The sequence below is a fragment of the Priapulus caudatus genome, unplaced genomic scaffold (assembly GCF_000485595.1).
Source record: "Priapulus caudatus unplaced genomic scaffold, Priapulus_caudatus-5.0.1 Scaffold398, whole genome shotgun sequence".
NCBI lineage: Eukaryota > Metazoa > Priapulida > Priapulimorpha > Priapulimorphida > Priapulidae > Priapulus > Priapulus caudatus.
In genome coordinates, this window is record NW_014577459.1 from 224,411 (window position 1) to 240,386 (window position 15,976).

At 38.1% G+C, this 15,976-nt stretch overlaps 2 protein-coding genes across 3 annotated transcripts in view; one reads left to right on the forward strand and one right to left on the reverse strand.

Annotated features, from left to right (window-relative positions):
* Positions 1–2,517: 2,517 nt before the first annotated feature.
* LOC106809946 (DNA primase small subunit-like) lies at positions 2,518–11,870 on the reverse strand. The gene is made up of 12 exons (XM_014813185.1): positions 11,667–11,870; positions 9,305–9,468; positions 9,030–9,130; positions 8,238–8,311; positions 7,511–7,647; positions 7,137–7,192; positions 6,852–6,964; positions 6,307–6,404; positions 5,470–5,605; positions 4,710–4,844; positions 4,422–4,520; positions 2,518–3,858 (listed from the first exon to the last, which is right to left on the reverse strand). The coding sequence occupies exons 1-12, from the start codon at positions 11,785–11,787 to the stop codon at positions 3,839–3,841; spliced, it is 1,254 nt and encodes a 417-aa protein (XP_014668671.1). The 5' UTR covers positions 11,788–11,870; the 3' UTR covers positions 2,518–3,838.
* Positions 11,871–12,090: 220 nt separating this feature from the next.
* LOC106809950 (protein CASC3-like) overlaps positions 12,091–15,976 on the forward strand; it is a 20,476-nt gene continuing 16,590 nt past the window's right edge. For both annotated transcript variants that reach the window (XM_014813191.1, XM_014813192.1), the window contains exon 1: positions 12,091–12,207. In XM_014813191.1, coding sequence (XP_014668677.1) covers positions 12,106–12,207 — 102 coding nt within the window. In that variant the 5' untranslated portion in view covers positions 12,091–12,105. The remainder of the gene's footprint in view (positions 12,208–15,976) is intronic.

Here is a 15,976-nt window from a genome sequence, read left to right on the forward strand (position 1 = left end):
GGGTATTACTATTTATTGTATTTTTATTTAAAGCAAGTTTTTGTGATCTCATTTCCTGTTGATCTCTATAAATTTTATTTGTTGTACAAGTTCAGGCATGTACAATGCAGGCACGCGCGCGCACACACACAGCTTCGTACGTACACAGCTTCGCACGTATACGCGTGCACGCACACAGCTTCGCACGTATACGCGTGCACGCACACAGCTTCGCACGTATACGCGTGCACGCACACAGCTTCGCACGTATACGCGTGCACGCACACAGCGTCGCACGCATGCACATACATTCACATACGGGGATGGGGTGGATAATGGCGATCGATGCATTACTTTATATTGCATATAGCACAGTTTCAAACGAGAGATTTTATTTGAAACAAGTATCACATTGCATAGCAGTTTTGGGGCAACACAGCTGTCCTCGATCACTAACATAAATTACTAAATTCCACATTTTACACAGTTGACATCAGTATCATTTCATAGCTGAGTAATAGCATTGCTGAGCAGCATAGCTGAGTAATAGTTTAAACCTTATTATATCACGCCTCCTGTAAATGACTATAAGCAGTGAAAACGATTCAATGTAATAAATCGCGCCTTTCTTGTTTCTGTTCAAGGTTATGCAAATAAGGGCTCGGTCTTGCACTCTGGTGGAATAATTTTACAGGCGTCACGCCGTTTCTTTCATAGCCATACTCTGATAACTATACTAACACTGACAGTATATAGTTAATATATTATATATACAAACAAGTTAGTTTAGTTATAGTACAAGAAATCGGCTGTTTCGTTTATATACCAATTGAGTTAACTGCCTATCTATTTTATATGGCTCTAATTGCGTCAAGAATTTATCTATCACTATATTATTTTACTTAAAAACCATGTAAATACGTTATATTGGTTAAATATTTTCTTGTACAGAACAAAGCTGTGAGATATGCGGCATCGTGCAATCGTGTACGCGTACACAAGTGTTTGCTGCTATCTAATGATCATGATAATGATACCTAGAGGTTGTACATTGCGTTCTGTATTATTATTTATTTCATCTGGAAGTCGAGAAATAAATAAAGACGTTTGTTTGATAAGTTTAACTTAAGATAGTGCGTTTTTATTTCTTACAACCACGAGTGCGCTTGTTGCAGTACTTATTTACAAATATTAAATAGCCATTAAAGCGCAGTAAATTCTCCAATAATTATATTTTAGTTCTTACTGTTGAACACAAGTTGTTGCGGTTTTTTATTTGTTTTACAATTTTAACTCGTTGTTTTGTTGCGATTGCTCTACATTTTTATGTAAAACTTGATGATCCCTGTCAGTAAAAATTACCTTGATGCAGTTAAAATTACCCCCTGAGGACGCTCTAAACAGCTTCATAATTCATCCTCGTTATTCAAAAGCTATGCAACCTATGAAGTAAATATGTAATGGATGCCAGAAAACAATTGTTCGTTCTTCCTCCCCCCCCCCACACGCATCTTGCCGAAACTCAAAATAACTGACCTAAAATTTGGCTCAATTGTGTTGAATTGAACAAGATCTCTATGTGGTTATGCCGAAGGAAGTACGTTAAAATAATTTCTTGTTGCAATGCCAAACGTGCGGACGTGACAATTGTGGCGTCTTGATTACAAGGCTGCGCGCCTAACCCGCGGCCAGTCATTAACGTTTGCAACGACTGTGCCACACGCAGTCAAGCGTGATTGTTTCGAAACATTTCCCCGTCGAAGAGTTTCTGCCCGCAGGCGAATTCTACGCAGCATAACCGGCTTTATGCCGACGTCTTTGCGCCGTGTCAGCTGAAGGTTATGCATTGACGTCATAGCGACTGTCGCAAGTCGGCGAGACGCATTTATCACGTTCATTATAAACGCAGCACACTCCTTGTGTTATTCCGAGGTCGACGCATTGGCATCTGCCGCCTATAAGAAATGGCGTAAGGATGACCATTTCCAACATAATATTATACAGAATCTATTGAAAAATATACACGCCCTCACGCGTCTACACGGAAAGGGAAGTACGCTGAACTAGAACATCTACGGTTGTTTGTACAAAAGCGGCTACTGGTACAATTGTTACAGATCCGAAAATCCAAAACTTTCCCAAATCCGCATGCTGCCAAGATGGTGACGAGTATCGACTTCTAAAGTTCGTTCTTCTATAGCTCGTTCATCTATAATGGCTGTGTAAATTTCTCCATGGGACTCTGCCCCTTGCGCGACAGAAAACAAACAAAAGCGAGCGCAAGTGCGACTGCCAATGATCCAGCTACATATTTAATTATTTGTTAATAAAGCTTACCCTCTGTATAGCATTAAAAAAATATAATATATATATATATATATATAATATATTTGCAGCTGGCATCATTTACCGTTTGAGACTAACAAACGTGGATCTCATTGGTCATTTTGTATATTGAAATGTATTGTTTGAAAAATGTTGAAAAACCTGCTAGGGTGCTATTGTAGATAAATTAGAATAACTGTTGAACTAAGCACACAAAATTAACCACCTTTTCATTTCATATTTACACCACACAATTTTTGTTGGAAAGTATACAAGTTACAACAATGTATATAAAGACGTTCAGAGAATCCATGTGTACGTTAAGCCAGTTCATTAAAAACTAAATTGAATCCTCAACTGTTCCTACATACAAATTGGCCAGGTAAAAGTAAAAGTGAATAATACCCGTCTAACGCCACCTGGTGGCAAAGAACGAAATACTATAACACAATATTATTACTATTGACGTGAGGAAACGCATATATTGAATTCATATATAGGTTGATGGCGTTATTAGAACACAATGACTTAGATGAATTGCAAAGTCGTGACTGAAGATATTTGACGGTGTGTACATGCTGAAAAAAGCAACCGTTACAGATAAAAATAGTTAAACAGCCATTTCGCTATTATTTTCACTCTATACAGGTCTATACATATCCACACCAAATATTATGGATAATTAAATGGATTATTCTCAAGGGCGTCTATACCACGTGTTTAAAGCACAAGCATTTTATAATACAATCGTGAGTTTTTGCGCTACATTATTCCCCAATCTGTAAACTACATCGGCTGCACGCTTCACGGTTTCTCTGTGCATTGCTGGCCTGCCAACAAGGAGATTAGAAACTCTGCACCACTGATGATTACATACGCGCAAACTTGTCATGTGTGAGAGACACATTCACAAAGATGCCAGAAATACACATTTCGGAGATGCACACACTGCATCAATAATGCCCAGAGTGCAGAGGCAAATGCACAAAATTAGCACAGGGCAGAGTGTATATATATATACATACAGCGCTCAGACATTGAGAGCACAAAGCGTGGACACAGATAATATACAGAGAGATGCAGAGACACACAAAGAACAGATCTACGAAAAGATGTACCGAGGGCAGAGATGCGTGGAGCGAATGCAGAAATATGTGGTGACATAGAGAGTAACAAAGACATGCACCTGAAAACACACAGAGTGCAGAGTCATGTGGAGACCTATACTGACTGCAGAGCATACTGAGACATGTGAAATGCATTCAATCACACATAAAATCATATACAACACAATGACCGCGAGCGCTATACACCCACATACGGGGGAAAACCCAATGTAAATATCCAACAATTTGATAAATGGCAGTGAAAAAAATTTCCTGCCCATATATCAGTCAATGTTGAACTACTGCAGCATGGTTTCTCGCACGCAAGGTTGTGCCATCAGCAGAAAGCACAAGCTTCCCTCCCTCCTTGACATCAATAAGGCAGCAGCATGGAGCAAAGGAGCCTCTATCAGTCTATAGAAACCATATCAAAACTCCATCGTTGCCTCTGAAAATGCATACACGTTATTATTATGTAATATAATATAATATAACCATAATTATTGTTGGAAATAGCAGCCTGTCCTTCAGTCTGGGACTGATAACTTTTGAGCAGGATTGGGTAACTTTTAAGGATTTAACCACACGTTATACAGTAAAAATTTTCAAATCAGGACTGGGCAGGTTTTAAAATCTTTTATTCCCAAGACAGTCTATAGCAGTAGAATTGTCATTGTTTTACAAATATAGCGCCTTATCAATAATCTCTCTTGCTTAGTTAACACAATGCTCTGAATACATTTTACAACTGTATGCTTTATTATAATTTAAGGTAATTTGCTAATTACTGTGATGTGGTCATTTTATCATTTGCGTTATTTAATATTCAATGGACGGAAGATAGACGCGAGTGCCATTGTGAACTCATTTGAGCTAACCCTCAGATAAGCTGATAATGTTCCATGACACTATTATTATATGTTATTGTGTTGTGTTATTATAATATGTTATATGTTGCAATCAATACAAATGCAGACTTCAAGGGGATTATACTGCAGAGAGCCTACTCACCATTTTGCTCTATCTTTTTGCTCGTCCAAGATGCCTCCAGTTTCCGCAAGAACTTCTCAAATATTTTTAGGCTCTTCTGCAGACTAGTTTTCTTTACATCTGAAAAATGGAATGTCATCATGGAAGACTATCTACACAATATTTTCTTCACTTATTATTAATATATTTATGTCATTTACAATATTACACATACATGCTAAACACTCAGCTCACTAAAACAAACTATATGATTAAAATTTGCTGGAAATGACAAAATGCAGTGCAAAGCAAATGCTAAACCTGTTTTACCTCTCACGGTGTCACCGCTTCCCTTATTCTTTTCTTCATATTCATTGAATTCATCAACTAGCTGGCTGATGGTGGGAACGGTAAATGGATCGAAGCTGTCAGCATCTTCCGGATCGATGGGGACACACACTCTTCCTGCAATATGGAAGCAGAAATGTAAACCTGCATACAACAGCAACTACCATACTCACTATATGGTGCACTCTACTGACCAATGGTATACTATACTGACCATATCCGTACAGCTACACTAGGTATTGTCTAGCTACTATACTCACCACATCACCACACCCCGTACTGAAAGAGTCCACAATACTAACTACAGCAGCAATACCCACACCAACGATGGTACATTCTACTGAGCACAGCACTCCAGCTACACTATAACATTATTACACTACACAAAGCACAACAGTATAGTTGCGCCAGCCACTATACCATCTAGTGACCGCACCAGATTATACTATTAAATACACATGCCTCTACAATAAATGAGTGATTACCTTCCACTAACAAATATCATGGTTTCCTATAGTTACCACATCATATCCTCGTTTCCATATAGCTAACCTAGCTCAACATATATATATTCAAAGTACACTACAGATAGAACCTCAACATCATGACAACTCAATATTTGTTTGATGGTCATGTAAGTGGCCATGGCAGTGCATTGGGACACCTGCGCACACATCACATGCTACAATATAGCTTTCCCACGTGGTTTAATACCCATTCGACAACTTCTTAGTACACATACCTGTTTTTGGGTGTATGCAGAAAGGACTCTTCAGCAGATGGTTAAGACCTTTAGTAACGTTAATGTCAAGCCTTGGATAGCAGAAGGACAGCATGACCTCCTCAATGCAGTGCCTACCATTCCTTTTCAGAGACCCCTAAAAATTTGTTCACTAATGTGTCAGATAATGGTAGAGCCTAGCAAATCGATGAAGAATTCTTTTCTTTAAATTTCATTAACAGGAACATAAATTGGTTTAAATTTAAAAGAATTACTTTATATTTATACAGAAATCAGTTTTGTTACTTGACCATACGCACATGGTAAGAACTCGTAAATATGGCGCAATGCTGCAAGTAGCAAGCAAGAGTCTATAGCATACACGTCACAACCATACAGAAACACAATGGGGACTCACAATTGATCTCAAATAAAAACGAATCTTGTACACAAGATAATTTTGTAAATGTTCCACGGTTTGTATTTATTTATATAATCTATTATCATGTTAGTGAGAGAGAGAGAGAGGGAGCCTGGAGGAATGGTGGGAAGAGAGAGAGAGAGAGAAAGGGAGAGAAGGAGGGAGAGCGAAAGAGGGAGAGAGGGAGGGATGGAGGGAAGAGAGAGAGGCAGAGAGACCGAGACAGACACAGAGAGAGAGAGAGACCGAGACAGACACAGAGAGAGAGAGAGAGAGAGAGAGAGAGAGAGAGAGACAGACAGACAGAGGGAAAGAGAGAGAGAGAGAGAGAGGAAAGAGAGACAGACAGACAGAGAGAGAGAGAGAGAGAGAGAGAGAGGAAAGAGAGACAGAGACACAGACACAGAGAGAGAGAGAGAATATAATTACTAGGTTACCTGCTCCAGTGTAGTGCGAACTACATTGACAGCTGAAGCCCATCGCTGCTTACTTGTGTCCAAGCTCTCAAACTCTGCTTCTAACAATTTTCTTAGACGTGATGAACGAGTTAAGAGATAATGAACTAAGTTATGTAGTTATAGTGATATATATCTTAAATAATTAAATAGTTACCTCCTACCTCCTATTTTACTAACCTTACTGAGCTTATATAGTTGTCTTATTACTCTCTACAATATTTTATATATAAGTATTTTTGATGCACATAGATAGCATACTACCATATTTACTCGTGTATAAGTCGCGCTTTTTTGTACATAACTTCAATAAAAAAATCAGCGATGCGACATAAACGAGGCTAAGAAATCAGTCCCAGTATGGGACCAGTTCCGTGCACACAAGACAGAAACATGGGGTGCGGCTTATACACGAATGAGACTTATACAAGAATGTGACTTAGTTATACACGAGTAAATACGGTACATAATCTTAAACAAATTAATGAGTTATACAAGTTTAGTCTTCTAGCAACTGGAAAGGATATCATCATCTACGATGAACTTGAGAAATTTGTTGCATTCCACTTTGCTTCCCAGGAAGTCTTGTTTAACTATAGCCAAATCAAGGAATCCTTTCTTGATCAATGTGTAGGACTCTCTAATAAATATTCAACACATTTTTAGTACAGACCTTGCGCATAATATATTTAATAGAACAGCAAAGTATATATATAGAGGGTTGACGTTGACCAAACTTACCTAAAGATTTTCTGTATAAAATGTTAAAAATATATCAAATATAACAAAGAGAGATAATTTTGGACACTTACTGAATTAATGGATGAACATTTTCATACAAAGTGAACTTTTTTCCTGTATTCCCACCCTAAATAAAACAAACAATATAAAGTCAATTTTAATTCATCACAGCCATCACACATTTTTCACCAAACATTTTTAACGACATTTGATTGATTCGCCTAAACGCGGGGTAAACAGTTTACACCTACCACCCAACCATTTTTTAAGGAATTGAGAAGAGGGTCATCACAGCCATCGCAGACTATATTACTAATTAGTTAGTATATTAACAAAGTCAAAGTATTTAAAGAACACGAACTCAACGACGTCTATCATAGCCATCACAGAGTATATTAATTAGTATATTAACGAAGCCATAAATTCACATGGAAGTGGAGCAAACCTTTATGAGTGTTAGATACTCGGCTACTGCTGACCGAGCGCTCACAGACAGCTTACGCGCTTCCTCATCGCAGACCCAGCAATGGACACCTCTACGCCCCGAATACACCCACAGTCGATGCTGGAAGCCGAAATCATCTGCAATAACAATGTAACAAAAGCGTAGATCACACTGCATGCTTACCCATTTCTGCTCATTGCATATATATTGTTTTATAGGCTGGAGATCCAGCCCTATTCTCCACGAGGAGAGAAGGAACTAAGAAGACACATGCTGGAGATATTTGTCTCAGAATCTGGGAATTTATTGTTACAAAAAAATTCGGACAGATTTTTCCTGTCCGTGATTCCTGTCACACATTTAATATAGAAACTGCTAAAAAAGACAACGTTGTTTTTTATGTTACATTTTATCACCTCTAATCCTTATGCGACGGAGGCTTATAATGCAGGGTTTCTTATACATAAGAGGCACAGTGGCGCACCGCCGTTGTCAAATTTAACATTGACGTTGTGAAAATGTTCCTGTATTTACTGATAAGTATATCCTGTATCTATATACCTATAAGTATATCAATACATCCTGTATTTGAATCCATCATGCACGTTTTTTTCCCAAACTGGCCATTATACCTCCTTTGTCTAATTTTCCCTCAGAAGAAACCCTGTAATGGTTCACAAAAATTTAAATTAAACATGGCAAGTCTTTATACAATAATATGTCTTACCTTTCAAAGCACGGTCAATTACTTTGATTGCAAGTGTCATAAAGGGCCAGCACTTATGACATATATCTGCTCCACTGAAAATGGAATACATATTTAAAATGTGTAATGAAATCTGTAATAATAAAAATAACATTTTAGATCAATATTTCAAACCCCAAATAAATCAAATTAATCATTTCTGGTATGATACTAAAAATGGAATTTCAGTAAGACCAAAACAAAATATATGTGTGTTTACCGTTACATGCTGAAAGAAATAGGGTAGGTAGGTAGAGAAAACATTTTATTTTCTTGAAATATTTTATTTACGAACTATGTACGAAGGATGTGCGTTGTGCCTTTTGAAGCAGAAACTGTCCAATTCATATATATATATAATTTTTTTTTTACTTTAAAGAAATTTGACAATTAAATGTTTAGGGTCGCTGGGAATAAATAGGGTCGGTCGGGAAACCGTAACCACACCTATATTTTGTTTAGGCCTAACAAAACAGTACATCCATGAGTACTGTTGTAAAAAGTGTGTAAACTGGTGGTGGACATGTAATATCATTGAACACATTAGGTGAACTAGTACTAGTGGTCTCCTGTATAACATGGGTACCAGTCAAAAAGGACTCTTGGGTATTTCCATTGAGTGGCAGTTACACATTGAAACCACTTCTGTAGAAAGGCAGCCATGGAGAATCTGTATTATAAGTCACATTTGGTGCTTTTCTTGACTGAACCTTATAGTTATATATAATTAAGTTTGACTGTATTTTTCTATTGTGAACAATATTTTATAAATACCTGCAACATGTCCGCACATCATCATAATCTGTCATGTCTATATCAAATACAAGTTCCTTCTCTACTGGTGTTAGGGTTATAGCAGGTGACCTGTCTTTTGGCTGAAATTTGAAAAATCACATAACATCACAACTCACTATTTATTAAATAAAAAGTAAGCATCTATAGATTGTTACTTTCATTTCAAAACTAAAATCATTATTAAATGCAAATTATTCATCTTCAGTACAAAAATGTACTCAGCATTCCCTAAAAAAATATAACTCATTCCTTACCTTGGATGTATATACAGCTCCTATGTCAATCTTGTATGGACATCGCTTGATTATCTCTTTTTCCAGTTCAGCTTGGTCCGCAAATGATTGGTAACGAATGTAGATGTCATCTTTCAGCGTGAAGGAAAATTCTCGATTTTGAAAAGTTGACTTTGATACAAGGCCTAAACAAACATAAACAAGAACTTCAGTCCACTGCATAGTGAGTGCATACTATTTTCCAGTTTCATTATAAAAATGTATACTTTTTCTGCTGAAATTTTCATGAATCTTTGCAAAGGCAATGAACCATACTAGTAGGAATATGTTACTGAAGTGTAAGTACGATCCTAGCGATATCACTATTAATTATAAATGCAAATGCACACATGTATATAGAGACATAAGCTTCATTTCTCGCCCTAGCTAACTGGACCACATTATAAACAAGCAGCTATGATGCTCTAATTAGCTAGATCAATCTTGCAAGGGTTCTCCCCAGGAATTTCAGAAGACATGGTGTTTATGGACGGATAGGGGAGGGCCCGGAAGTTTTTTTTTTACCAATTGGGGTTTATTACGTGTATCATAAGCAACCTCAATATGAAGTAAACTTGGCTAGGTCGGAGACATCAAGCTCCCAAAAACATAGCATGTCTGCGCTGGAATTTCAGAAGTCAACAGCTGAAAGTTATGGCAGGTAGATTTATAGTCGGGGGATTTATAAGATGTAACGTAGCAAATTGGCTTCAACTTTGAATGCATGGTGGATCCGACATGTGCACTAAACTTAAGCCAGGCTTCGGAAGAACCCTGATAATACTAGCTCAGTAGCTGTGCATATCCTGTATACAATGTCAATACAAGTGAGAACTGTGGTGGCCGTCGTTAGCATGTCCACTATTGACTTTAAAGGCTGTGAGCAGTTTACCTAAGCCTGTGTGCCCTCATTATCAGCAGTGTTGTCTGCTAAGCATGACAATACTCTCTATGACCAACTAGCGAAAGGGAACTCAGGTCTCAAATTAGTTCCCAACTAACTAGCCAAGTAGCTTAATCATGACAGTGCTGAAAGTGAAACAATTCAAACACGCGCTGCAGATGCAGAAAATCGACAGTCGACGAGTCATATTGTCCCAGTAACTAAATGCGATAATGTAACCCAACCCAAGCAATTAAGAATAGGGATGTTGTTTACCTACTTGTGCGGATTACATTGTAACTGTTATTGACATTGTATCTAAACAGTATCATATGTCAGTAAACTGCACTGTGCCACATAGGCACTTGGAGCGTTTCAATAAAATATAATGCTAAATAAATACAAAATCTATTTACTACCAAAGTCTTAATGTTTCTCTACTCTCTTTCACCTATTATTGCCGACAAGTTTCTGTAAATGCCGTCCAAATGCTCATCTGCAACACACGCTGGCTGCTGCACACTGAAACATAAATATATAGCAGGTAGGAAAGCGTGCTGCCAAAATTCGCTCGCCGCTCGCTTGATTTCACACGAATACAAGACAAATATTCAACCATTCTACTCCATCTTTGTTTCTTTTTGAAGGACAGTGTTCACTTGTTATAAAAACCTACTGTCTGTGTTTGTAACCGAGCTGTGTCACGCGAAATCACACAAAGCCTGACAAAATTCTCGCGTTCGCTCCCGTTGCGCAGTTTATCTAAATGGCTGTCGGAATCAGGAAACATCCACCGGCGCTCTTCGTGACCTCATTTTCGCACCGCATTATTGCAACGCTCCACTGGCGGCTTTGACGGGGTTCGTACGGGAGTTGGAAAGCAGCGTGGTAATTTCCCAAAATGCAGTGTGCCGCCTATAGCCCTGTAGCTGTACTTGCAGCCATTTACATAAACTGCGCAACAGGAGCGAACGCGAGAATTTCGTCAGGCTGTGTGATTTTGCGTGACACAGCTCGGTTACGAACACAGACAGTATGTTTTTATAACAAGTGAACATGCACTGTCCTTCAAATAGAAACAAAGATGGAGTAGAATGGTTGAATATTTGTGTTGTATTCGTGTGAAATCCAGCGAGCGTCAATCGAATTTTGGCAGCGCGCTTTCCTACCTGCTATATATTTATGATGTGTCAGTGTGCAGCAGCCAGCGTGTGTTGCAGATGAGTATTTGGACGGCATTTACAGGAAATTGTCGCCGTCGGCAATAATTATAATACTAATAGGTGAAAGAGAGTAGAGAAACATTAAGGATAGAGAGCATGTCCAGTAATAAACATCATCATATCCAATCACCATCCTGGACATCATCTCTAATCTCTATCCTTGAACCTTATATTTTATTGAAACGCTCCAAGTGCCTGTGCTCAGTGTTGTATCTCCTGTGATCCTTGGACTGCCTACCATTCGCATTCCCATAACTCAACCAACGAAAGTATTCTTTATATGGAAACAATCTTCTGTAATAGATAGGTAGATAATCCGGTAAAATTGCTGGATCATATTTGCTGTGCTCGTCATCCATCACGTACACAAAATTAGTATAAAATGAAAAAAAACAGGAAACGCAAAACCTTGTGCAAAATCTTTGACGCTTTACAATTTCGCGCCAAGTAATGTGTCGCCTCTCGTGTAGGCCCTGTCACGCTCACTGCTAGCAATTATTACAAATTACGCTGCTTAGCCAAAACAAACAAGAACTATTAACCAACCTAGTAAAATTAAAACAAATATCTAAACAAAAGCATGTTAATTTCAATATTTATTGTATTCGTGTTTATAAAACAATTTAGTATCGCTTCAACAAAACATCTTGTATATAGGGGAAGTGAAAGAATGCATCATGGCGGATAGACGAAGGAGGAGAATTTCAGGCAGCGACGAGGAGGACAATTCTAGTGGATCAGATGACGCAGTGCCAAAACTTAAAAGGGCTTCCGATTGTGTATGAAGTTTGGTTTTATTTTTTTCAGTACGCAGTAGTCCGAGAACTTCGGGAATCGATGTGCGTCATGTGTACTGTCTGACATTGCCGTGTGTTAAAAGTTCTTAGCAATATGATATATATCGTATTCGTACTACTACTACTAGTACTACTACTACTAGTACTAGTACTACCAGCAGTGCCAGTACTGTAGTGCAGAGGCAGCGGCTCAATGATAGAGAGCATGTCCACTAATAAACGTCATCCTATCCAATCAGTATCACCATCCTGGACATCTTCTCTATCCTTGAACCGGCTCAGGGATAGAGAAGATGTCCAGTCCTATCTTATCAACTAACATGGACAAGAGTCTTCTAACTTCTAAGTTTTAATATCTTACTCTGAGACATGACTATAATTAAGCCATATATTTCCCGAATGCGTAAAATATTCATAACTGAATAGTGAATAGTACCTGATATGTATGACTCTGAATATGAGGTTCAGGGATAGAGATGATTGAATATTAGAAAGTGCTGATAAGCATAATTCATTACCCCAGTACATAATTCGTTATCATTTATATCACCCTGTCCCTAATCCTAACCCCAATGACTAACGTGCACCTTAACCCTAATTAAGGTCACCATTATTTTAATGAGAGAATATACAATTCTGGTATGTGTACTTCAGTTCATGGGCATTGACATTTATTACAGCCCATTATATCATTAATTCTTATTACATTAAATGAAGCCAGCACAATTATGTTAATAAAAGAAGTGATGATGTTTGATTGCTTTATTTTTACGAAGTGGCTATATGCCCGGCAGCCGGGCACGGTCTTCGATTTCCTAAATGCCCGGCAGTTTTTAATTGTCGGTGATTTCTCAAGTAAACAGTGTACTCAGGGCTTGAAACTAACCTAAAATGTTCACTAGCCAGCAGGGCTAGTCACCTGTAAAATCTACTAGCCCTTAAAAATACACCAGCCCTTAAGTTTTCTGAATACACCAGTTTTTGCCATTTTTCGGGGGGGGGAGGTCGGGTTTGATTTTAGATGCTCTGAGATGCATTCTGCGAAATTCATATGACTTGTGAAAATCTGCATTTCAGTATAGACTTCAGTATACACATAACAGTGACATATGTTATAAAGGCAGAAATAAAAATTAATATTCCTTAGTAGTAATGAACGATTAGTAACTATTAGTCCAGTTTACTGAATTGTGAAAGTTCATGGTTGAAGGATACATCTCCAAAACGTTGGTGCATGAAATTTTCATGCGATTTTTCGTTTCAAAACTTTATTCGATATGCGCTAACACCTATGTTGCCCACATGTGAACATGCGCATTTCTGCGCATATACAGGATCAGCTGTGACTGTCACAGCCCGTTTCTTGCTTGCCCGCGTAGCATGGTGTAGTAAGCAGCGGCACTTGACCGTCATTATATGACGTCGAGAGACATGATGACAGAACCATGAATATTAACTAAGCCGGTAACTACCCGCGTCAAACCTGCTAACAGCTGTCATTCACAGCTGTATCACTGTCACATTCCATGTATCATCTGCTAGTGAATTCAATCATTAGTGATCCCACGTCCAAGAATAGTTCTAACACCCTCGCAACACACAGCTACTACTTACTATATCGCTGCTTATCATCGCGCGCAGTTGGTTTACCAATATTAGCTTTGGTGACGTCAGGATGAGCGGAGTTCAGTGCGTTCTGCAATGGTAAACCGACTCGTAATTCTTACAATTCGTCAAGGTGCATGACATTTTACCAATTTAGTGGGTCACGTTAGTCATCGGATATGTCGCAGGTAATGTACTAACAATAGGATATATCAACATACGTTCACGCCCGTTTTGCACACAGGCCGTCCACTACAATTGTGAAAACATAGAAAAACGCTGAATTTCCCGTTTCGATTTCTGGACATAGTAGCCGATCGTAATAAAGGATATTTCTCTGTGATACCGAATTCGATTTAATTTAATTTTACACTCGTTTTAATGGTAACACATTTTGTGGTAAATAAACCCGTCAGGGATTGTTATTTGAAAGTGCCTTACTTTATTAGTATGCTCTGTTATTCGCGCTAAAAATTCCCTATTTTTACATATAACTTGGATTTTAAACAGTTTTTGCGAGTTTTCTCGGTAATAATATGAACATTTAAAAACAACCTGACGGACTATTTTTGGTCCATATGGTCTTAATCAATGTGGCGAAAAGATTTTGTATCCCATACTCCTTCTGCGTAGGTGAGAAATATCCAAAACTACCATTTTACCATAAAAATTTCAAAATTGTGTCGGTAACATACTTAGCGTGCTGGAAATTTCATTGAAATTTTTGGCTATGAGCATAGACGAGTATTATCTCCTCTATAATAAAACAATGTGAAAAAAAATTGATTTCACATTCGCCGAATAAACGTTGTAATCTCACTAGAGCAATACTCTTGCGCACAACGGAGAGTATCCTTAGTTGAAACTCGTTGTGACTACTCTCTACTAACAATACAGAGGTTTGTTAGTAGTGTAAGTAACAAGTACCATAAGAGTTATAAGTGTGAAGTTATCCTGTTTGTGTATGTTTAAGGATTTGTAGACAGGTTGTATTGGCAATCTATAATTTAGTTGACTGAATTATACAGCGGCACATAGAAAACAAGCGTGTTATGCTAGGTTAGGGATGAAACGTTCGTATATATAAAAGCCTTACGAATACCAGTGTTACAAGGAATGTAGGTTTAAAGGTATATATATATGCGTGTATATTTCATAAACAGTACCTAACAAAACCATGACTCACTATTCACTCAATTATAGCACATAGAGATCAACTGCGATGTATATTAGCCAGGGATGGATTCCAAACTGAGTATAATACATTGAGTTCTAATTTGTTATTTAGTGCAATATCACATTGAAATCATCTTGTCGTGTTGAAAAGGGGAGAGGATGTAGTGGTTTAACCTCTACATAAACAGAAAGTAGCCACAGAGAAACCGTATTGCCGTACCATACACTGTGATGGAATTAAATGGTGGTTTTAATCTGGTAGTAAGTCTCACGCAGTATGCCACTAGGCACGTTCGAGCATTGTGACTGTATGTTAGGGTTATTTACTCCTGAACGGACTTTACTTTTCCTCCGTTAATTTACGCACCGTGTTCACATCATTCCCCATCCTTGATATTTATTAGTTGAGGTAGCAAGTATATATCACTAGGTCAGGATCTACACATTTTTTGCCTGGCACGTACAGAAAATTAATCACAAGATGTACTAATGAATTGAATGAATTTTCCAAGTCAAGCGTTAGTCAGTTGTAACCTTGACCCTATATTCTAATCAGGTAACCTAACGACCGCTAGATGTTTTGTTCGTAGTTCGAGTACGGATTGCGTAATACTCTGCGTCCAACCATATTAAGCTGTAATGCCATATAATGAAAGTTAACTCTACAGGCCCGCAAACAATCGTATTCAGTACCAAACCGAGGTGAAATAGAGCTGCGCAGTATTACCAGTATAGCCCGCGGTAACGTGACCGTGTATCGTGACGTATACAGCGATACCTTGTGTGGTTGTAGTGGTGTACCCCGCTATACTTTGCATAGCCTTTATACAATTCATCTTTGTCTGATCCGACCACCATTCCACAGCTATAGTAAACGCATATCATGCTAAGCACCCTATTCTTTAGTGCCTAGTAGAGACTAGTCTTGGCGCTGTCTTTAATGTGATACAATACACTTACATATACTTCG

Coding starts and splice junctions, on each gene's coding strand:
- LOC106809946 (XM_014813185.1), bottom strand. CDS start 11,787: ATGGATGACGAGCACAGCAAATATGATCCAGCAATTTTACCGGATTAT. Junction 7,648..8,237: donor AATTGACCGTGCTTTGAAAG/GTAAGACATATT, acceptor TTGTTATTGCAG/ATGATTTCGGCTTCCAGCAT. Junction 4,845..5,469: donor CTGCATACACCCAAAAACAG/GTATGTGTACTA, acceptor TCCATATTGCAG/GAAGAGTGTGTGTCCCCATC.